This window comes from the organism of the source record quoted next, unplaced genomic scaffold (genome assembly GCF_019419815.1).
Source record: "Pyrus x bretschneideri cultivar Hongxiangsu unplaced genomic scaffold, Pyrus_bretschneideri_v1 Contig2, whole genome shotgun sequence".
Taxonomy (NCBI): domain Eukaryota; kingdom Viridiplantae; phylum Streptophyta; class Magnoliopsida; order Rosales; family Rosaceae; genus Pyrus; species Pyrus x bretschneideri.
The window spans coordinates 12,494,621-12,517,025 of NW_025999501.1; the positions used below are offsets into that span (position 1 = coordinate 12,494,621).

Genomic DNA, 22,405 nt, shown 5'->3' on the forward strand with positions numbered 1-22,405 from the left:
CAATAAAACAACTTAGTTACCCACCAACATTTGGGAAACATCATTTGCCAAATCATACTAACTGAATTTCAAAAGAAGTTAACGGTAAAGATTAATATTGCCCAGTTGATCACCATCATATTTATTATTATTGAATAAGTTTAAATTTCGAGATATATATAATGAATAGACATAAATTTTGAAAATTTAAACGAATACAATGATAATAAATAAGGCATCACTTGAAGGTTGTGAGAAAAAACAACCCTCCAGTTACCACCCGCGTTGGGTTTGGGACCACATTTGGAAGAGATTTTTCAGTGTAATCGGAACACGGAATGGTACATCACATGTCATTATGCAAATGGTGAAATATATATGTTAAAAAATTAATAACTTAAAAAGTAAAATTTCCTACCAGTTATATAAAAATACTCATATCTTATATAAAAATACGTAATGTACCATTCGTATTCCAATCATAATGAAAATTTTCTCTACATTTGAATGCACACCTGCCTAACAATCCCTTCCAAAAGACCCACCAAATCAGCTGATGTACTTCCCAGAATCAAATCATCATTATTTGACAATCACAAAGTGCGGGCCAATTGCTCGACAAAATTACCTCAAAATTAGCGAACAAATCCGATCTTAATCCAATCCCATCTAGCTTTTATCCGTTCCCCACTTCACTGCAAACTCCGATCATCACCCATTTCTCACATGGCATTATCAGATCAGACCTTCTTCCACAACTGCCTCCTCGCTCTCTACCTCATTGCTCCCCCAACCTTCCATCTCCCTCCGGTTCCTCCAAGCCCCCTACGGCAAGCCCCACCATGTCTCCTCCCCTCGCCTGGTTCCTCATGGTCATGGAAAGCCCAACTCTCTGGTTCACACTCCTCCTCTTCCCCTCCGGCCGCCACTCGTCCAACCCAAAAGCCCTTTTGCTCATGACCCCTTTCTCTTCCACTATTTCCACCGCACCAAAATCTTCTCGCTCCTCCTCCACCGCAACACCGCCAGTTCCAAATCCTCCGCCGGCGGTTTTCCGGTGAGCGTGGCGGCGATGGCATTTGGGTTCAATATGTTGAATGCGTATCTTCAGGCCAGGTGGGTTCCTCAGTACAAAGATTATGAATCCGACGGGTGGTTTTGGTGGCGGTTTGTGCTTGGGTTGGCGATTTTTGGTTATGGCATGGGTGTAAATATTTATTCTGATAGGGTCCTTGTGGGGTTTAAAAAAGAGGGTGGAGGTATAAAGTGCCAAAAGGGGGTTGGTTTGAGATGGTGAGCTGAAACTACTATGGGGAGACATGGAGTGGGTAGGATGGGCAGTGATGACGTGATCATGGGAAGGGCTAGGGTTTTTTCTTTAAGTCGTTTCCGGATTCTTTTGGTAAGGATCTCGAAGATTGTTCATTTATCGTACATCGATCAGTTTTTGTTAGATTTAATTTAAAATAAAAATATTTAAAATAATTTCTGACGACACAATATACGATTAACAGATATGATTCATGGATTTCTGATATCTTACAAAAAGAATCTGACGAGGATTTGAATTCTTTTCTTTACCGCCAACTTGGTGCCTAGAGCACGTACGAATCATGAATGGTATTTGGAGAAGTTTGGGGAGGATTATCCCAAGGGTAGCAAAGCCCATCTCATTCTTGTATCGACTACGTTAAGTTGGTAAAGTTAATACGACGTTAACAACTTGTTCATGCTCACTTTCTACTATTTCTCATGATTAGAAGATTCAGAACTCATCATTTGATGGATCATCATAGAAAGATCATCCATACAAAAGTTGAACTCCAATTGAAAAGGGATGGACATACTCTTGATAATAACAAAATATTCACATCGACGATAAAATCACAGAAAGATTTCTACTTTCAACGAGTTTTCATGAGGATGATATTGGATGAAGATTGGAAAAAAATGAACTGTTTAAGCCATGTGTTTAAAATGCGGACTTCGCACAAACAAATGATTAGCGGCGTATTAAAATCCATGAGGTGTGAACAACAATGCGCTACAATCAGATAGCAGCCTACATATGCTTCGGAACAAGAATTTCGCTGCAGCCAATATGGATGGTGACCGTGATCCCCTTGTGCTGTCACTATATTGACCCGAGCGAAATTCTTGTTCCGAAGAACAAAGAGTAGAAAAGTTCAATTCAGGAAAATCTTGAACAGCATAAGATTTATTCAGCACTGCAACTCATGCATATTGTCTTAATCATAAAAACAGTAGGGGTTAAGGAAAGAGAAGTATTGAAAACAATTTATTAGCCTCCCCCACACAATCTATACACAGCGATCCGAATCTATAAAAAGAGAAACTGAAATTATTCGGAATCTATTTATAGAAACAGAAATGCACTCAATTGAGAAAAAGAAGGGAAAACCAAATAAATTATAGAAACCTGATATATATTTAAAAAGTTCTCTCAGAAAACTATGGAGTTAAGATGTGTCTCCTTGTTCCTCGAAGATGCAAAACTTGTACGCTATTGCAAGGTGTCAACAGATGCTAAAAGGCAGTAAGAACAGCTCAAGGTTACCCTATTTGTCCACTTTTGGCACTTCCATCTGTTTCGAACAAATTCCTTTCCGGGCTACATATCAGCAAACAATCCGACTAAAAGACAAGTACTGCAGAAAAAAGCGTAAGCTAATGAGTGTAAATTGAAAAGGCAGACTCCCCAATGAAGAACATGTAGAATTACAACCAATGTTTTAAAAGGCTCGCCTTAGGGCGCGCCTAGGCTCCCTGTGAGGCTGGGCTTGAGGGTTGCCGCCTCTGTTTTGAGGGAGTGGGCCGAAGGCGACGCCGGAGCCGCCTAGGCACGCCTCAGGGGATTTTTTTTTTTCAACTCCCAAACCCAAATTTTGGGTAGGGTTTTAATTGCCTCATTCATCTTCCTTGCACTATCATCTCTCTGCCTTTTTTTTTCTGATTTTTATTTTTTTATATAATGGATGTGTGTGCTGTCTGCATGCACTATTATATGTGTGCTCATTTTGCTTTTCATCCTCTATTATATATATATATAATATAATATAATATATGTGTATATATGTGTGTGCTCGGGGTGATTATTGATTAATAATCTTTTTTTTTTTTTTAATGTAATATATGTGTACATTCAGTGTATATATTAAAAAATTTAGGTCCCGTGAGGCTTCGCCTCACACCTAGGCTGGGCTATGCCTCGGACGCCTCACCCATTCCTCACGCTTTTAATACATTGATTACAACTGAAAATATGATCCACTCAGTTTTGATTATGCTTGATACCGTTAAAAAATTGTTAATTTCATCATTCAAAGAGGAAACATATCAAATGATAAGCAACAAGGAAAATGTAGTGCATCACTCTCATTAAAGAAACAGGGAATAGATGAACTCACATTAACCGAAGGTGCGATTTGCACCCACTGCTGTAGATGCATCAAAGGAGTAAGGATCTTCATCATCCTTCTTCAGACTTCCATTCGATCCAACGGTTTGGGAAATCTCAGCCTTCAACTTCTCATGCTTCTCTTTTAAATTTGAAGATTCCACAGCTGCTGCTAAGCTCTGTTTGATTTGTTGCTCCAATGCCACAATTCTATTTTTGGCTGCTGAATTGGGTGTCGTCCCTGCCTTTGCTATCTCCAACTTCAGTAGCTCAATCTTGTCCTTTAGGTCTGTCGAATTGATTACACTTTCAATCCTCTCATTAATTTCTCCATTCAGATCTTCGATCTTGTTCTTAATTTCTGAGGGCAAAGTCTGCTCAACTGGCTCTTTTGCTTTTAATTCAACATCCAAACCCAATGACTTGAGGACATCAATAAATTCAAATTCCAAATCTTTCTTCAATTCCACGATTTTCTCCTTCAGGCTGTCACCCAAATCATCAAATTTAGACACCCCAGAGTTTTCAACCTCAACCCTAAGTGCCACAACCTTCTCCTTAACATCTTTCCGATCCATGATCTCGCTGAATTTCTGGTTAACTTCCTGCTTCAGTTTTGCAGCCTTCTTGTTGCTCTCTGCAAGATCATATGCTTTAGATAATTCCTTCAACATGTCGAGTTTATATTTTAGGTCTTCATAATTAGGAGCTGTGAGCAGCCCTTTGTTGAATTCCTCCCTAAGCTTATCAAGCTTTGCTTTTAGAGCTGGATGCAGGAGTTGGTTCTGTGCATTTACTTTTGCAAATTCTTCTCGCAATGTCGCAAACCTCTCTTTCAAGCCCAAGGCTTTAACTGCCTCAGAAAATTCAGTATCCACCTCCTTTCTCAGTTTTTCTATCGTCTCAGTCAGTGGCACCAATGAAGGCTCATTAGAAGATTCCTTGGCTTTCAAAATTTGCTGTTTTACCTTTTCAACCTCACCCTCCAAATCCACAACCGGGGTCTTCACATGGATAGGCACTTCTTTTGGTTTCATGTTCTTTTTCTTCTTTGGATCTATAGGAATTCCTTCTTGGAACCCACCAATTTTCCGGAACTTCATCATGCGATGCTTTAATAATGCTTCTGTGTCCAACTTATGGAGCTCCTGAACAAAACCAAAGACATAAGTTAGGATATGATAGCTTAAATTTAGTTTTTGTAGAAGAGAAGTCACTTACATCCATTTCTTTGTTAATTGCATTTTTTATCTGTTGAGAGGTCCATGCAGGATCCGCATGTGCACCACCAAGCGGCTCCTGTTAAAGGGGATAAAATTGAATCTTAGCTGCCACATTAGCAACACTGAACACTAACAAAAAGATAATGTGCATTTAGGGAATGTTCTTTCTTGGAATGTCAAAGTTTCCCATGAGACAGGGTGAGCTTGGATAATGAAACAAAGGAAAAAACAGCGAATTTGAGCAAAAGAATCTGTATGGCATTCCTGTTAAAGGCAAGAAAATAGAAAGTTTATGCCAGATTGGCAAAATCGAACAAAGTCAAAGATTATCAAGAAAAAAAAAAACCATAGCTGGGAATGACCATTTCTAATGTATCAATGATTCCAATGACAAGGACATGTTTGATAAAGGAACCAAGGAATATTATCAAGCACAACCCAAGGTGCACCACAGAAATATTTGAAACAACAATGTCATCAAGCTACATTATTTCTTCGACATATCCGCATTCTAAAAACAAAGACGCATATAGAAAGCTAAAATGGTAGGATTGCAAAACATACAGGGATGATGCCATCTGCAATTTGCAGCTTGCACAACTCAGTTGCAGTAATTTTCAACTTCTCAGCAGCCTGCAGAAAATACAAATGAAGTTTTAATAGTCTATGATCAACTAATCAAATAAAGACTAAGACAATAGTAAATGTCGCATAGACCTTTGGAGAAGCTTTAGAACTCTTCCACAAGATTGCTGCACATGCTTCTGGACTAAAAACAAGAAGAAAGGAGAAAACCCGAAGAAAACAATAAATTAGTTTTATGCTTAACTGAACAGAAAAAGGAAAACAAGCCTGAAAGTAATCACTGATCTACTCATATATAGAACTCAATATTCTGAACTAATGACCAGAAAAGAACGGAATTAATCTGGATATATGGCAGACCTACAGTCTCAGCCTCCTTCCAGGGAAGTGACCCCTTTAGAGATATATCTTACAAAGTAAATATACTAGCACACCACCACATGAGAATCATCTCGTCGCTCAAACAATGAAGAAAAGACGAGCACATTTCCATTTGAACAACTTCTCTAAGATATTGAACAAGACAAAGCCAAATCCAAATTACCTGGCAACATAGAAGACTGCATTTTCAAGCATTAACAATTTATTAGCACAACCAATGGCAAGGGCACCACCAGAGCCACCTTCTCCAATGACAATAGAGACAATAGGAACTTTCAGACCAAACATAGTCCGCAAGTTGTGAGCTATGGCTTCACCCTGAATGTTTGTAACACAAACAAATTAGGTGACCCAATACAAAATCTAAATAAGAACCATGTGAAATTTAAGTTACAGCTACAACATACTTGGCCCAGTTCCTCAGATTTAAGGTCTGCATATGCTCCCGGGGTATCGATGAAAGTAATAATTGGGAAACCATGGTGATCTGCATAATACATCATGCGCATAGCTTTCCGGTAACTGCATGGATAGTGTTCCAATGTTATTTTTTTTCAAGTAATATTAAGTTGGACATGAAAGCTAATCTTATATCTTGTATCTTATTAAATGCACAAGTATCTATCACTTAGAGTACCCGTGAGGAGTAGGCATCCCAAAGTTACGCATAATGTTCTCCTTCGTATTTCTACCTTTCTGGTGACCCATGAACATATACCTTCTACCATCTATAGTTCCTATACCAGTGACAATAGCAGGATCATCGTACCCTGCTCGGTCTCCATGAAGCTCCACAAACTGTACATATTAAACTAAAGAAACCATTTAGTGTGCAATTATTTCCACCACCAATAAACCCACTAATTGACTCCCTTTCTCCAAAAAGGAAATAAAGGATCAAATAGACAATACGCACAAACTCCGTAAGTATGTAAAGAAGTCAGTATCAGACCTTATCAGTAATGCTAAACACATGGTCAAGGAAAGTTGGCCTGTTAGGATGTCGTGCAATATTCACACGTTGTATAGGAGTCAGATTCGTATATAAATCCTTTAAAGCCTGAAACCAAAAGATATAAGTCCAGAGAAAACTTGAGAACCAGAAACTGAACGAGAACCGAAATCTGTACATTAGCTACTAATTCTCTAACTGAACAAGAGCCATGCATTTATTCATCAAACCTGGTTGTATTTATTCTCCAAAGAAATAATTTGATCACTGAAGTCCAGCCCAGTTTCGTTTGCCATCTTCCGCACCTGTGATCAATAAATGTCTCGGTAAAAAACACTTCCAAAGCATGACAAATTCCCAAACAAAAAAATAAACTTAAACCAGCAAGAAGGCTTACATCAATGATCTTCTTTTCGATATCAACAAGCGGCTTTTCGAATGGCAAAGTAACCGGCTTGGGCTTCTCCTTCAATGGTTTGAAGTGAGAGAGATGAGTGAGCACTCCACCTTTGACATTGGGATCCGGATCCTCGGGCCAGGGGTACTCATGCTTCTTAACCTTCCTGAGCTTGGCGGCCACCACAAGGTTCCTCCTCATGCCCAACCTTACCTTCCCTAGGGCTCTCAACGGAACACCGCTAACACCATTACTCGAGCTCCGGAAAAGATCCGAAGCGGTGCTTGTTCCGGCGAACGCCAGTGGAGAATGAGATATCGAAGCCATTCTCCGGACCCGAAGGCTAATTCCTCCAAATTACACACTAATCTCGCCAATCAGATCACAGATTCCCAAATCCAGCTCCGAAATTGTGAATCTAAACAAAAATTACCAATCAGATTATCAAAGCAATTTCTATAGTAGCTAGCTTCTAATTAGCAGCTCCCAACCCCCCGCCAAAACAAAAATCCAAATAATTAAACTCAAAAACTTAAAAATCGAACTAATTGAGCTGATTTTCCACGATTTTAACAGCAAGATACAAACTTTCTCCCCCAAATCACAATCTTTCCTCCATTTTTTAGCAATCAAGCAGAAAAAAATAATCGAAAACAAAAAAACCGAACCAAATATTCAACACGCACGAAACAAAAAACCTAATTGCAGTGTTCTCTTTCTAGAGCTTAGTGAGAAATGAAAGGAGAGCTGAAATTTTCTCGGGAAAATTTGAACTTTACCGGAAAGTAGCGGATTGGAGATGGCGCGGAGAGAGGAGGATCTGAAAGATAATGGGGGCGGAGAGAGATGAATGAGTGTTATTATCGGCAATGCGAGGGAGTAGAGTGGTAGAGGAGAGAGAAATGGCGCTTCGTGGAGATCGCCAAGGAGAGCGACGCAGTTTTGTTGGGGTTTTCTTAAGAGCCGAGTGTGCGTGAGGTGGGCGATACTTCTTATGACTTCCGAGTTGGAAGTGAGTTGACTCGGTGGGCGAGGGGAAAGGGAGGGGCCTGGTTCGAACGAGTTAGGAAAATTATAAATAAATAGCCAGCATTTTTGGGTTTGGCCGTTGAGGGGGAGCAGATTCTTCGACCTTCCCCTTCGCGCCTATGATTACAGTTAAGTCATGTTAATATTTTATATTATTTTTTATAAAGATAATAAAATAAAAAAGAATAGCAATATAAAACATTGATAAGTTTTAAACGTGATTGTACAAATAGGAAGACACGAAAAATAGAATGGCAGAGAATGTGCCTCTGTTGAGGGGAGGGAGAGGAGTGATATGGACCCTTTGGTTCTTCGTCCAGGCACGTGTGTGTTTCTGGCTCTTGCGCTCACGTGACTTGGGCTCGATGCCCTCAATGTTCAATCTCATAGGGGTACACTCCTAATATCTTTTATTAAATTAATTAAACCGCTTCATTCGAGAATTATTAATAGACGGTACAATGGGTACATAAATGAATCTATTGTGCATATAAATGAGACTCTTCATGAAATTTCTGATACCTTATAAATTAACATTAATTTTCATGACAATATCATAAAATAATATATCAAAAGTACGAGGTAACAAAAATTTCGTTTTGAGAGAGGCCATTTCTCTTTTTGTAAATAATGGGCAATGCAGTGTTAGGTAATGAATCAACGCAGAAGTGCTTCCCATGCGAACATTCTTAAAACGACCCCAAACAGTGTAAAATTTCATGAAACAAAGACAAGAAGATGGAGCAGATAGTGCCGGCCCTCCAAAATCCAAATTAGTAGGCAATGCCGAAATGGAGGGACGTGAGTGGAAAATATTGGAAACTCCCTCTTAATTCTTATCATTGTTAGGTTATTAGGTTGTTGGTTGGTAGACGGTGCCATGCCATCGGGGCCATTTTAATTTAACTCTAAAAAATTGAGCTTTTATAACAAAATTAATTGACAATATGAAGAGTATTTAATTACTTTCTAGATCTAAGATTAATACTCTTACATGTCTTTTTACGTGTGTCGAAATTTTAAACCTAACATGTGAATAACACAATTGGGTGACATGAAGCACGTATGATCATTGAGCTTCATACATGGGATAACTTGCCCTGGTACCATGAAAAAAGTTGAAATTTCACTATAAAACCAATTGACAATACGAAAAGTAGCCGAATTATTTATAAACATATACAAAGTCCATTTTTTGCTCTCAACATTAACAACGTACATGAAATTGAACAAAATTGCAAATTACAATTGTCAAAGCTTTGAGGTTTTCAACTGGTTTTCAAGCGCAAATCTTACTAGAACAAAGTATTTTTGAAAAGGTGATCTTAAAATAAAAGTGCATAATTAGATGAACAACGATGTGTACGTAGATACCAGTAATAATTGGAGAAAAATATGAGGAGGAGAATAAGATATAAAGTTTTTTGCACTCATTTTGTGTGTGGTTTTCCTAGTATCTATCATTGATTAACACGTTTTAAATCCTCCTTCACTCTGTTTTTATAAACCTAATACATGCCAATCAATAACAAAGACCACACATAAAATGAGTACAGAAGATTTGAATTCGGATAAAGGAGAAAACGATTTAAAAGCCTAGGCCCAGTCTGCTTATAGGCGGGACTGGGCTACCCGCGCATAGAAAAATTCAAAAGCCTAGGCCCAAACTACCGAACGAACGGCCAAGTCTCCCCATCTAACGACGCCGTTTCAAACCCCACGCATTTGTTTTATCCGGTCTCAGCCTTCACATTCTGATTCTATCCACGGTCGTCTCCCCGAGCAGCTTTTTCCATGGCGGAGTCAGTTCTCGAGCAGTTGAGGAATGGAACTGCTCGGTTCGAGCTCGCCTCCTCCCCCGTGCTTTCAATTTCAACTTCCAATTCTCCGTCGCACCAAACGGCGGCGTTCGGGGACCACAGCCAACGGTTCTTCGCTAGAATCGGACCGCCACTGTAATTTCCCGCTCTATTTTTCAACATTTCACCGTTTTATAATTTTCGTTTAATTTCATAAGGATTAAGCCCCTAATTCGTACTTTTTGCTTTTACAGAGGCAGAGGATCGTCGGCGATGAAGAAAGTTGAACGCTTTTCGGTTCAGAAAGTTACCGGCGACGGGCGCTGTCTGTTTCGTGCTCTGGTATTTTGAGATTTTTTACATTTCAGACTTACAACCAGTAAAAGTAAATTTGCTGACCAACTGGCATAACCGCGTCTGCTAAAACTAAAATTTTGAGCTCTCTCTCTCTCTCTCTCTCAAAGTTTTAAAATTTATTCAGGTGAAAGGAATGGCTTTGAATAAAGGGGTTCCTCTTAGCCCAAGGCAAGAGAAAGATGATGCAGGTATATGCTGATTTTCTACGTAAAAGTTCTCAATTTCAATGTGGATTTCAAGAATTTAGAACTTATTTGATGGACATCATGAAAGCAATTGTCAAATTTTGTTGAATTTATGATATCGAAATGCTCTATAAAATGGTTGCAAGGACAATGTTTAGGACTGGTCTCTTAGGTTGCACTAAGTTTTGGCTTGGAGATTTTTCTTACGATTTTTGGTGGCAATTGAGCATGACTGAGTAACTTACTGTGAATCCATAGACGAACTACGAATGGCTGTGAAAGAGGTTATATGCGAAGATGAGGAAGAGCGCCCTAAGTATGAACCTGCTTTGGTGGCAATCACTGTCGATGAGTCCTTAAAACGGTAGACCTCTATCTTTCTCCTCGTGATTACAAAAGTTGTATCAGGTTTTGTTGTTCTGGCAGGTGCTTTAGCATGTCGTTATAATGGAAATTAATCTCCTATATTTGAAAATGTCTTTCTGCAGTTACTGCCAGCGCATCAATAGACCGGATTTCTGGGGAGGAGAGTCTGAGCTGCTGGTCAGTTTTCTTGATCAGACTCTTTTATTTCTAACACTTTGTCACTGTATGTATTATAAATAGTATCACTGGATTGTCAGCTGTAGATATTATCAATCAAGTTTTGTTTAGGTGGTATCCTAAGTTAACTAATTACTGTAATTTAGGCTTCAACTAATGGCTATTGGTCCCCGGTAGGAGATTATCCGTATGGTGGGAGTTGATGTTTTAAACCAAATGCTATTTCTTGTCGAGTAGGTTAGAAAAAAAATATGACTTCTCATATTTGTTGCTGTAATTCGTTTCTTGCAGTAGTTTAGGTGAGTGTTGAATTCTCTCTCTCTCTCTCTCTCTCTATCTCTGCGTGTTTTGTGTGACCGATCACCCTCCTCAATACTGCAGGTGCTGTCAAAGTTGTGTGGGCAGCCAATCACTGTTTACATACCAGAGCATGAGGTATATTTTTCCATTAAGAATGTATTATCTTTATTGATGCCAACCAACTTATCTATTTTAGCTTCGGAGATAACTCAAAACTGACATATGAAAAGCTCCAAATCATCGACTGGTCTAACTATTTGTGCACGGAGCATCTTCATTTAGTATAAGGGTGGAGATCGTTAGCAATGCACATTTTCTTAGTGTGTGCTTTATATATATATATTTTAGCAGCGCGTTTTCTCATCAAGTAATCGGATTTATAGTGAGATTTACTTAGTGTTTTAGTTGTGATCTGTTGGTTCAAATAACTTGCAGCATACAAATGGTGGACTGGGTTCTGGTTTCATTCCGATTGCAGAATATGGAAGCGAGTTTACAAAAGGTTCTAGAAACAAAAAGCCCAGAAAGGTTGTTAGGCTCCTCTACAGTGGCAGGAACCATTATGATCTGCTTGTATGAGAGAGAGAGAGAGAGAGAGAGAGAGAGAGAGAGAGAGCTGAATAGAATGATAGTATTTTTTTTTGTTTTATTAGCCTTTGTTTTTCTTTCTTTGATACAATCATACAGACTCTACTTAGTGGAATAGGGTTTTGTTATTGTTGTAGAATGGCTGCCAATACACAATGTTATCTAGATAGTAGGGTGGGTATCGGGTGGGTTGGTCGAGTTGGATTACAACTTGTTGTTAACCCAATAAATTCGGGTTGGCATTAGGTTGGAATTGTTGAAACACATTGTTGCCCAAGGAAATGGGTAAACCAACCCCCCACACCATTTTTAGGCTGTGTGGTTTCATGGGGTGGTATAAGTTGCTTTCTTTCTTATTCCTAATTTTTGTATGACTGTCATATAATCCAAAATTCATGTTCTTTAAATTATATGAATTGGGTATTGTACCCTCACTGCATGTTAGTTAATTTTTGAATTTCATTTATTAAAATGAAGTACAGTGCATTTAATAACTACTAAATTATATGTATGTGTGTGTGTATCTAATGTATGTTTAAGCATTATTGATATTCAAGTGAGGTAGGTTTGTTTTAGTTGGGTCAATAATACTTCATCCCAACCATCTATTGAAAGAATGATTGACTTTTTACTCGATAATTTTTTTATTTTTATTATTTTTTTTTTTAAGTTTGTACCTTCAATGTATTGATTGTATGATAATTCATTGAATTGATGACGTGGTGATCTTGAGATCCTTATATAGGCTAACGTGTTTGTACCAAATTGACAAAAAAACTCATCAATTTAATGCAAGATTAGACATTCAAATTTCAGAAAGACAAAAGTGTAAATGGATACAATTTTCAAAACCTTGGGGATTACACACTCAAATTAGAGATGTCTATTTCAAAAATCACTTCAAACCTATAGGATGTAAAATATAATTAGCCAAAAAAATCATGAAATTTAAGTGAGACAAGTGCTTTTTCAAAAATAAAAAGGTTAAAAAAGGGGTGCGGAAATTACTTCTATAAATAAATGTTGATTCATAAAGTGTTGGTAGTTTACTTTTACAGTAATACTATCCACACACCAATTTTTATTTTTCAAACATCAATTTTAATTTTCGGACGTCGAATAAAATGAATTAAAGAAGTCAATGACCAAAAATTAACAAAGATGCATAAGTAATTAAAATATATGCGTGAATAACATTATTTGACTTTTTTTTTTTTAACCAACGATGTTATTTATATTAAAAAAAGAAAAAGTGGGCTTAGTCTCTAATACGATTTTTAACTAAATCAAAAGTAGACAGGAACATGTGAAGATTGACGTACTTGGGCGCTCTTCTAACGTTGAACTGGATTGGATAGGTATTGCTTCCCACTTTGAGTAAGAAAATAAATAAATAAATGAAAAAGCAGAGCGAAACGAACCTTGTCTTCGCGCGTCTTTACACGTGTCAAGCACGTGGTCCCTCACCAAAACGCTCTCGTCACAGCTGAAAATGCAAAACTGGAATCTTTCCTGTTGCTCTTCATTGCTTTTATAGCTTTCTCCCTCAAATATTCACATCCAATTTCTCCTCAATTCGTCTCAGAGGCAAAGATTCTAAGAATCTAGGGTTTTCATTTCCTTTTTTTTTTCTTTTGTAATTTGGGGATTTTTTTTTTTTTTTTTTTTTTTCTGAGATGGAAGGGGCGAGCAACGGAGGGATGTTGTACCACGAGGTACAAGAGTCGAAGCTCTGCGCGGTGCATTGCGTGAACACGGTGCTGCAGGGTCCGTTCTTCTCTGAATTTGATTTGGCGGCGCTCGCCTCCGATCTCGATCGGAAGGAGCGGCAGATGATGCTCGTCGAGGGCGGCTCCCACGCCGGTGATTTCCTCTCCGAGGAGTCACATAACGTCTCCTTGGACGGCGATTTCAGTATTCAGGTCGGGTCCCAATTCCAATCCCCAAATTTCTATTCTTTCTCCCTTATTTAAGCAAAGTTTCGATTTTTCTGTTTGGAAGTATCGACATTGTTTTCATTCTTCATTTTTCACTATAACTTAAATGTGTACAATTAGGAACCCTTTTTACAGAGTTAGTCTGTGATTTTATCGTCCTGATTCAGTGATATATGAATCCTTATTGCATTTGGTTATTGCGTTTTGGAATTTAACATTTGAGCTAGTTGGAGGAAAAAAAAGAAGAAGTCTTTTGTTATATAATTCTCTGTTTGTTAATAGCTCACGAATGGGACTCGTTGTTTGCAGAAAATGATGCTTTCCATTTGGGTTTTCTTGTCTTGAGATTGATTAGGTGCTTCTTGAACCTTTAGATAATTATAAGAGGAGTGGTGTGGTAATTTTATTCTTAGCCGACCCCACTTAGTGGGAAAAGGCTTTGTTGTTGTTGTTGTTTGAGTGCAAGAAATTCTCGAATTTCATGTTAACTGGCACCATTTTTAGTTGAGGTTGGTCTTGGCATGGCTTTCCGTGGGATGTATGCCTTGATCAATCGTTGATCAAGCAAAGCTTGTCATGTGTTAGTTTCTCACTGGAGATGATAGTAACAGCTGAGTGGCAGTACCACGGGACTTGATCATTGATTACTCTGATTAGTTATTGGCTTCCATGTGTGTGCTTGCGGTCATGTGTACCAAAGGACCCAATCATTGATTAGTATGATTAGTTGTTTGCTTTCATGTGTGTGTGGCCACATGTTTGGTGGATTAGAATATCTAAATTTGTCATTTTTCGTGGTATTAACTGTCTATGTTTGAGAGGCAATGATGACTCTGTATTATGCTAAGAGAAATGCTAAGGGGACTCTCTCAAAAGTGGATTCTCTGCCACCTCACAGTTTAACGTCATTCCCAGGCCAACATTATAAAACATTGTGCCAAAAACATGAGGTGGCAAAGAGTCCATGGAGAGTCCCACTTTTGAGAAAGTCCCACTTTTGAGAGTGTCCCCTTAGCATTTCTCTTATGCTAATACGCCAGACCAGTATTTTAGTAAGACTAACTTGGATGAAGGGATTCACACTTGATTATTCCCCTATGTATGCGTGTGTTTGTGTGCGCGTGTGTGTGTATAAAATGCATATGTATACATATGGGATGTTTTAAATGAGCGATAGAAGAATTTGCGAGCACAGTTGTCTATGAATGGTGAAGGTGATGTCATTACGATGCTTTGGTGAGTCAAACTGAATTATTCATTATTCTTTGCTTTTCAGATTTATTATTTCACTTTGCACGAAGAATTTAAGAGTACCAATACTACCTACACTTTGCTTTGCCATGGTCTTTACCGTGTCTACCTTTACCGTGTCTTCCAGTCACAAATCTCTGGTGGAAAATGGGCTTCCCCCAGGGGTATCTTTTTGTTTTCATGTTAATTTATTTCATCAATGCAAGCTAGTAAGTGATGCTTTAGACTTCATGATTAGTTAACAAGTTTTGATACACCCATGGAGAGTACAACTTCCTCCAGCCTGAGCAGATTGTCGTTACCCTAATTGACGATAAATCTTGTGGATGTTATGACCATGGAAATGCAAAATGAGCTATTAAATTAGGTTCTTTTATCTGTACTGTTTTATATATTATTACGTCGAACTAGATTTTCCTTCGGATTTTCTCATTTGCAAAATTGTAATTACCAAATTTGGAAATATTTTTAGTTCTGTAGCATTTTACTTTGCTGGGTGTGATTCCAGAGTGAGTTGATATATTGAGTTGATATATTGGTAATTTAGCTTTGTACTGAATTTCCTAATCTTGTTTTGCTGCCGAATAAATCAGTTAGTGGTTATAAACAAGCATCTAGTTGGTTCTTTTTTAATTAATTCACTTTTTAAGCTTTGATGTAACATCAGATTGCAGTTTCATTATTTTCGACCATGACTTTTGCTCCACAAGAGATTGTAGCATTTCCATAACTTGCAAACCATTGAAGTTTTCATTTGCAGGTTCTACAAAAGGCTTTAGAGGTTTGGGATCTGCAGGTCATCCCCCTTGATTCTCCGGTTGCTGAGCCCGCCCAGATTGATCCTGAGCTTGAAAATGCATTTATCTGTCATTTGCAGGACCATTGGTTTTGTATCCGGAAAGTGAGTGGAGAGTGGTATAATTTCGACAGTCTTTATGCGGCACCATTGCACCTCTCAAAGTTTTACCTTTCAGCCTATCTGGACACACTAAAAGGCTCCGGTTGGAGCATTTTCCTGGTGAGAGGAAACTTCCCAAAAGAGTGTCCCATCTCATCCTCTGAAGCTTCTAATGGTTACGGGCAGTGGCTTTCACCTGAAGATGCTGAGAGGATATCTAAATCCTGCAACTCCACAAATGCTGAACCTCAGGGAACAGATTTGAATCCACAATCTTCGGCACAAGTTCTATCAAATGAGGAAGCAGATTTGCTTTCAGAAATGGAAGATGAGGACTTGAAAGCTGCTATAGCTGCCAGTCTTTTGGATTCTACTCCATCCATTGCCCGTGCTCAAGCCAGAAACCCACAGATCAGCAGCAGAAACCCTCAGGACAGCATCGACAACCCTCAGAACAACACCAGAAACCTTCAAGACATCACTGACAATCCTCAGAACAGCGTTGGAAACCCTCAGGACAGCATCGACAACCCTCAGAACAACACCAGAAACCTTCAAGACATCACTGATAATCCTCAGAACAGCATTGGAAACCCTCAGGACAGCAACGACAACCCTCAGAACAACACCGACCTTCAAGACAGCACTGACAATCCTCAGAACAGCATCGGAAACCCTCAGAACATTAGTGGCAACCCTCAGATCAGTACTGGCAACCCTCAGAATGAAAGTTCAGGCAGCCAAGAGAAAATTGATTGAGAAAAGAAAAGTATACGTCTTCTTAGATTTTTTGTTTACCGGTTGAGGATCATTGATCTATGTCAGGTTACACAGTTAACTTACAATCCTTGGCGCAAAGTCATCGCACTTTGCCGCATATACAACTCTGTTATACTTTCGTCAACTCAATTTGTATAAACTTGAAAAAATAACCTCCCAGTTTTTTCCAATGGATTACATTTCTTTCATTTTATAAATGCTTCTTATAGGCTCAAGACATTAGGATTTAGTTTCTGTTACATTTTCTCAAAGGTCTAGTTTCTTGCTTCATCTGTTGGGGGTAGTTTTTGAAGGGGAGATTCTTGGCTGTTCACGAGCGATACATTCCTCTCTACACCGCTCTTCAGGTGACTAGAGACCTAGGAAGAGGGGAATGTATATCGTCACTGCTCGTGACTAGAGATATACGAAGAGGAGAATATATCGTTGGTTGTATGCACGAATTAAGGACAGGCCATCAACTTTTTTTTTTTTTTGAAAAAAACAACCGATATTATAACAATTGTATAACAAAAAAATAAAAGAAAAACTTGAGAAACCCCATCTGCTCCTCATCGCCTCTCGTCTGTTCAAAATCGTTCCCACCAAAATCTCACCTCACCTATCCACCCACCGCCGATCAACATCGAGTAGATAGATACAAACGTTAACGTTGTTAACTTGATGTGATGCCATAGGACACTTGTCAACAGCAGAGAGCGAGCAGAGGGTGATCAGAGGGGATTCGGGAACAGCAGATCCGGACTCGAAAAAGCCATGAGAAGACGCTTTTCAGCTGGAAGCTATGACTGTCTGACCACCACCACTCGCACCTTTTAACATTCATCCGTATATACACATACATAACATATATATAAACATAAACAACATACGTGGAACCCATTACTCCTCTTTTACTAAGGATCCTCTGAAAACTCAAAGCCAACATCTTTATTTGAGTCTTGGATCTGAACTGGAATTCCAGGCTTTAAATTTTGGAAATGACTTCATCTGAAAGGTTGTTCAACAGGAAAAGAACACTTCATGAGATCCTTGGAGGAGGTCTTGGTAAGTCAGATTTGTTCGTCATACCACTATTTTGATTAAAACTGTGATTAAAGTAGTAATTAAAATTGTAATCCAGTATCTTGGAGTTCTCAAAGTTAAGTATAAACTTTATGAATGTAAGTTGAATTTCACTTTGATTAATGGCGTTATACCGTTCCAGTAAGGATGCATTGTTCATTCAGGTGTGTGGGGTTTATCACAAAAAGTCTCGGTGAAGTTTAGGGAGATGACTATCATCCTTCCAATGCGGGATTATTTACATTTGATCTATAATTCCTAACAAATTCTTGATCTGGTTGAGATGTGATTTTTGTGGTTTTTACAGTTGCAGATGTGATTCTGTGGAGGCAGAAAAATGTGACTTTGGGGATACTGCTAGTAACTTTATCTGTTTGGGTGGTGTTTGAGAAGTCTGGTTACACTCTGCTGTCACTTGGCTCAAGTGTTCTCCTCCTCCTCATGACCACTCTCTTTCTCTGGGCTAAATCCGCTGCCATTCTTAACCGGTAAATGAACAAACTGTTGCTTCTTTTCCTGAATTGTAACAATTATGTGGTTAAATCAGTTGATTATTTCGTTACAAGAAAAACACATAACATCCTGGTATGTAGCTTTTTTTTTTTTTTCTTGAGATGTTTCATGTTTTGCTGATGTTATCCGAACACTTTCTTAAATTTTGGAATAAATAGCATATATGTGTCAACTTACAAAATGTGCTACAATCTTGCCACTCTCTACTTTGTGAACAGACCAGCTCCTCCCCTGCCTAAATTGCATTTATCAGAAGAAATGGTAAACGAAATGGCCTCTTTCATCCGCATTCATGTAAACGCTTTGCTCTCAGCTTTCCAATATATTTCTCTGGGAAAGGACTCAAGGTCGTTCTTCAAAGTAGCTGCATCCCTCTTGGTGATTTACCTTGTTGGTGGCTTGACTGATTTTCTTACTTTGAGCTACACCAGTAAGTTTAAAGTTTCATTTCCATTTGGATCGAAGACATCACCAGATTCACATGTTGTAAACTTATTCAGTTGATTTATGTTTTTGTTTCCCTTGTATGGCAGGTCTTGCGATCGTTCTAACAGTTCCAGCGCTCTACGAGAGGTGTGAAGATTACGTGGACAAATATGTCATGATGGGGTACCGGAAATTGCTGCAGTTGTACGTTAAACTAGATTATGAGTATGTAAACAGATTTCAACACGAGGATTTGGAGAAGAAGAAGCTAAGTTGATTTGTCTTCTCTCATTTAATACCTTTTTTGAATTTCCTTTCGGGTTAAGGTCACGAGAGTGCTAAGGCGAGGCGTCTGAGTGTGGTTGAATCTTTTTTTATTTTGTTCCTTGCAAGACAATGTAGGTTTGAGTGAAGTTGCAAGGAGGTGGTGTTTGAGAGATATTGCAGAAATGTCCTGTCAAAGTGCCATGAGTTTTTGTAATCTAATGCTGAGTTTATACCAGAAGTTGAGTCTTACATATTTTCTGAGTTTCATTTCGACTGGTAAAAATTATCAAGGGCATACATAAATTTCTCTCAAAATTTCAAAGACTTCCTTTTAGATGCGAGAAAACCCTTTGTCTGCTCCAATATTAGGCCTTCGAATCGGAATCTGAGGTTGTGTAAGAGTCAGTCCGGATGCCACAGTGCAAACCAAGGTTCTAAAAGGTGCTAGTCGGCTGGGAGGCAGAGGTCTAGCGACTAGGCGTCTAGGCGGGACCTAGGCATTTGTTTTAGTTTTAGTTAAATTTGTTAGATAACATATAAATAAATGTCTACTTATACTTAAATAAAATACATAATTGTATTAGGTTACATAAATTGTAAAATAGAATAACATGAATTATAAGGTACTAGAATATTTTGAAAGCATGGGGAACAAGGATATAATGAGTGTTCATCTACGTATCCAAGTCTCCTACAATTTATTGAAAAAATAAAATTATCAATTTTTTGTCTAAGTTAAAGTCGCGACCTAGGCGGGTGCCTATGCAGGTCTAGGCATTTTTCTTATCTTTTAAACTCCTATTGATTAATTGTGAAGGTGGCCAGGTACCTAGCGCGTAGGCGGCGCTAAACGGGAACTTTTAGAACACTGGTGCAAACTATGGCAGTGGAAATCTTCTACTCACCATTTCTGCAACAACTTGTGATTACGCATCTTCATTATAAAGAGCAATGACCATTTTCTTCAAATTTTGAGCATGCTCGAGGATATACCTTGCAAACTCGATTTCATTTGACCCATGGGAATGCTCTATGGTTACCTCCTTAAGCTGATCTATGAAAGCAAGGTTTTGCATTTTCCAGTATAGTCCAAACCAAGGCCAGTTGACTGAAAATATACAAGAGGCAACAAGCGTAAAGCGAATTAATTTAAAACTACCAAAAGTATAACTTGCAAAACTTATCTGCTGGCGATAAGTAACCAAATGACTACAGAAATTACCACAAGGAAAATATGTGCGTCGTGCGCCTGAAACGAAAATCAATAGGCAACACGTACGGACTCGAACTTACTGTGTTTTGGGAGTGAACAGGAACGGTCTAGGGGGAAGTCTTTACGTACAAAATATTCAGATTAGGCATTCCCCGAAGAAGAGAGACCACTCCAGGAACTAGGTCATCATTCAAGTTTTCACAATGTATGCTCAAGTTACGTATATTATCAAATATCGGTGCTGGCACGGAACCTTCCTTGGACAGAGCCTGTAAGTTATTCAAGAAAAATTCTTAGAAAGTGGACGTACCAGAACCTAAAATGCTTCTAAATTACATTAGCAAATTGCTTAATAAACAAATTCTAGCCGACTATACCTCAATGGTGTTCTTATTTATAGTAAGAACTTTTGCCGAGCATATACTGCTAAGAATCCCAAATACCTTGTCAAACTTATTGTTCCGAGGATCGAAAATAAACATCTGAACTCTCTCCAAACTCTTGAAATTTCCCAGATTTTGGATATACGTCAATGTGCCTTTCCATTTCAAATTTTTAAGGCTTGGAGCAAAAATGTTCAAGGATTTGCTCCATGTTGATGTAGAATAAATCCATTCTATATCTAAATTTTCAAGTTTTCACAATGTATGCTCAAGTTACGCATATTATCAAATATCGGTGCTGGCACGGAACCTTCCTTGGACAGAGCCTGTAAGTTATTCAAGAAAAATTCTTAGAAAGTGGACGTACCAGAACCTAAAATGCTTCTAAATTACATTAGCAAATTGCTTAATAAACAAATTCTAACCGACTATACCTCGATGGTGTTCTTATTAATAGTAAGAACTTTTGCCGAGCATATACTGCTGAGAATCCCAAATACCTTGTCAAACTTATTGTTCCGAGGATCGAAAATAAACATCTGAACTCTTTCCAAACTCTTGAAATTTCCCAGATTTTGGATATACGTCAATGTGCCTTTCCATTTCAAATTTTTAAGACTTGGAGCAAAAATGTTCAAGGATTTGCTCCATGTTGATGTAGAATAAATCCATTCTATATCTAAATTTTCAAGTTTCTCACCAGAAATATTAAGATGGCGGAGTTGACAAATAACGGAAACAGAAAAGGATTCCACAGACGTACTTTCAATGGTGATACTTTGTATACCTTCTATAAAACTAAGATGTAACTCCTTAATGCATTTGCTGCAAGATGACTAAGATGTAACTCCTTAATGCATTTGCTGCAAGATGACAAAGATTGAGCACGAAAGATGCAAGATGGCTACGGAGGCACAATGTTCTCAAAATGAAGATCAAGCTCTTCAACATTACACCTCACTGCATTCTGAATCCACATGACTACTCGAAATTGATCATCACAAAATTGATCACAATAAGTATCGGTTGTGCAGAATCTCCAGCTAATGCGCAAGCACTGCATCCGATTATCGAAAAGACGTAATTAACCCTATAAGCATTTGTTTGTGATCTGGGATTGAAATGGTAGGTACCCTCTCTCTTGAATTTTTCCCAAAATCTGACTGCATTTTGTTTAATTAATGGTGTTTTGGGATTGAAATGGTAGTTGGGTTATGATCCTTCCGAAGACCCATTCGTGCCATGATTTGCTCCACGGCTGCCATGGATTGCTGCGTTTTTTTGCAATGGTTGGACCGTACGATCCACGATGGAAATCATCATTTGCGGATTTTTTTCTAGTACTTTTTAAATTTTTAATTGTTATGGGTTTTTGTTGGGTTTGATGAGGCTGGAACTTGGGAGACTAATATGAACTTGGTTTTGAATTTGAAGCACCTGTGTCTTTTTGGATCTTCTGGAAACCATATTTTCAGGGTATATTAGCATTTGCATATCAATTTTTTGTTATAATTATTATAAACTTGAAATGGTGGCTGTCTAAATTATGGTTATTTTTCAAAATTTTCCAAAATTTGAGGACAATATTTATGAGTTATATAAATAAAAAGAAAGGTAAGTAAGTCTTTTCTTCCACATTTTTTTACTAGTAAAGAATAAAAATCCGTAATGAAATACCCTTAAATTTGAAATCGCAAACCACAAATTCAAGAATTTGATTAATGCAAGAGGGTTTATCGAATTCCTTTTACTTTCCCCTCATGTTGTCATACAAAAATACCATCAATATTTTGTTGTTTCCCAAAATACCACTTCGTGCAAAGTTTTAGGATGTGTATGTTTTGCCATCATTAGCCTTCACTAAATTTGCCTGAATTAAGAGTTAATGTAGTCTCGTGTTTGTTACCCACAGAGACTAGATTTAATAAGATTAGTA

At 38.2% G+C, this 22,405-nt stretch overlaps 4 protein-coding genes and 1 pseudogene across 4 annotated transcripts; 4 read left to right on the forward strand and 1 right to left on the reverse strand.

Moving 5' to 3' along the window:
* The first annotated feature begins 258 nt into the window (after nt 1-258).
* Nucleotides 259-2,041, forward strand: LOC103949483 (annotated as a pseudogene).
* Nucleotides 2,042-2,179: 138 nt separating this feature from the next.
* LOC103949447 (acetyl-coenzyme A carboxylase carboxyl transferase subunit alpha, chloroplastic) lies at nt 2,180-7,976 on the reverse strand. Its single transcript, XM_009360561.3, has 12 exons — nt 7,715-7,976; nt 6,936-7,353; nt 6,769-6,843; nt 6,539-6,646; nt 6,224-6,384; nt 5,994-6,108; nt 5,750-5,904; nt 5,338-5,389; nt 5,185-5,253; nt 4,619-4,696; nt 3,408-4,545; nt 2,180-2,648 (listed from the first exon to the last, which is right to left on the reverse strand). Exons 2-11 carry the CDS (start codon nt 7,260-7,262, stop codon nt 3,409-3,411), a joined length of 2,277 nt encoding a protein of 758 aa, XP_009358836.1. The 5' UTR covers nt 7,263-7,353; nt 7,715-7,976; the 3' UTR covers nt 2,180-2,648; nt 3,408.
* Nucleotides 7,977-9,688: 1,712 nt separating this feature from the next.
* LOC103949439 (OVARIAN TUMOR DOMAIN-containing deubiquitinating enzyme 3-like) lies at nt 9,689-12,175 on the forward strand. The gene is made up of 7 exons (XM_009360552.3): nt 9,689-9,919; nt 10,018-10,105; nt 10,245-10,308; nt 10,564-10,669; nt 10,794-10,848; nt 11,230-11,283; nt 11,584-12,175. Exons 1-7 carry the CDS (start codon nt 9,759-9,761, stop codon nt 11,725-11,727), a joined length of 672 nt encoding a protein of 223 aa, XP_009358827.2. The 5' UTR covers nt 9,689-9,758; the 3' UTR covers nt 11,728-12,175.
* A 1,074-nt stretch (nt 12,176-13,249) lies between these two features.
* Nucleotides 13,250-16,795, forward strand: LOC103949440 (ataxin-3 homolog). The gene is made up of 2 exons (XM_009360553.3): nt 13,250-13,658; nt 15,685-16,795. The coding sequence occupies exons 1-2, from the start codon at nt 13,413-13,415 to the stop codon at nt 16,579-16,581; spliced, it is 1,143 nt and encodes a 380-aa protein (XP_009358828.2). The 5' UTR covers nt 13,250-13,412; the 3' UTR covers nt 16,582-16,795.
* A 674-nt stretch (nt 16,796-17,469) lies between these two features.
* On the forward strand, nt 17,470-19,108 carry LOC103949441 (reticulon-like protein B12). Its single transcript, XM_009360554.3, has 4 exons — nt 17,470-17,649; nt 17,975-18,155; nt 18,399-18,610; nt 18,714-19,108. Exons 1-4 carry the CDS (start codon nt 17,583-17,585, stop codon nt 18,881-18,883), a joined length of 630 nt encoding a protein of 209 aa, XP_009358829.1. The 5' UTR covers nt 17,470-17,582; the 3' UTR covers nt 18,884-19,108.
* Nucleotides 19,109-22,405: the final 3,297 nt, after the last annotated feature.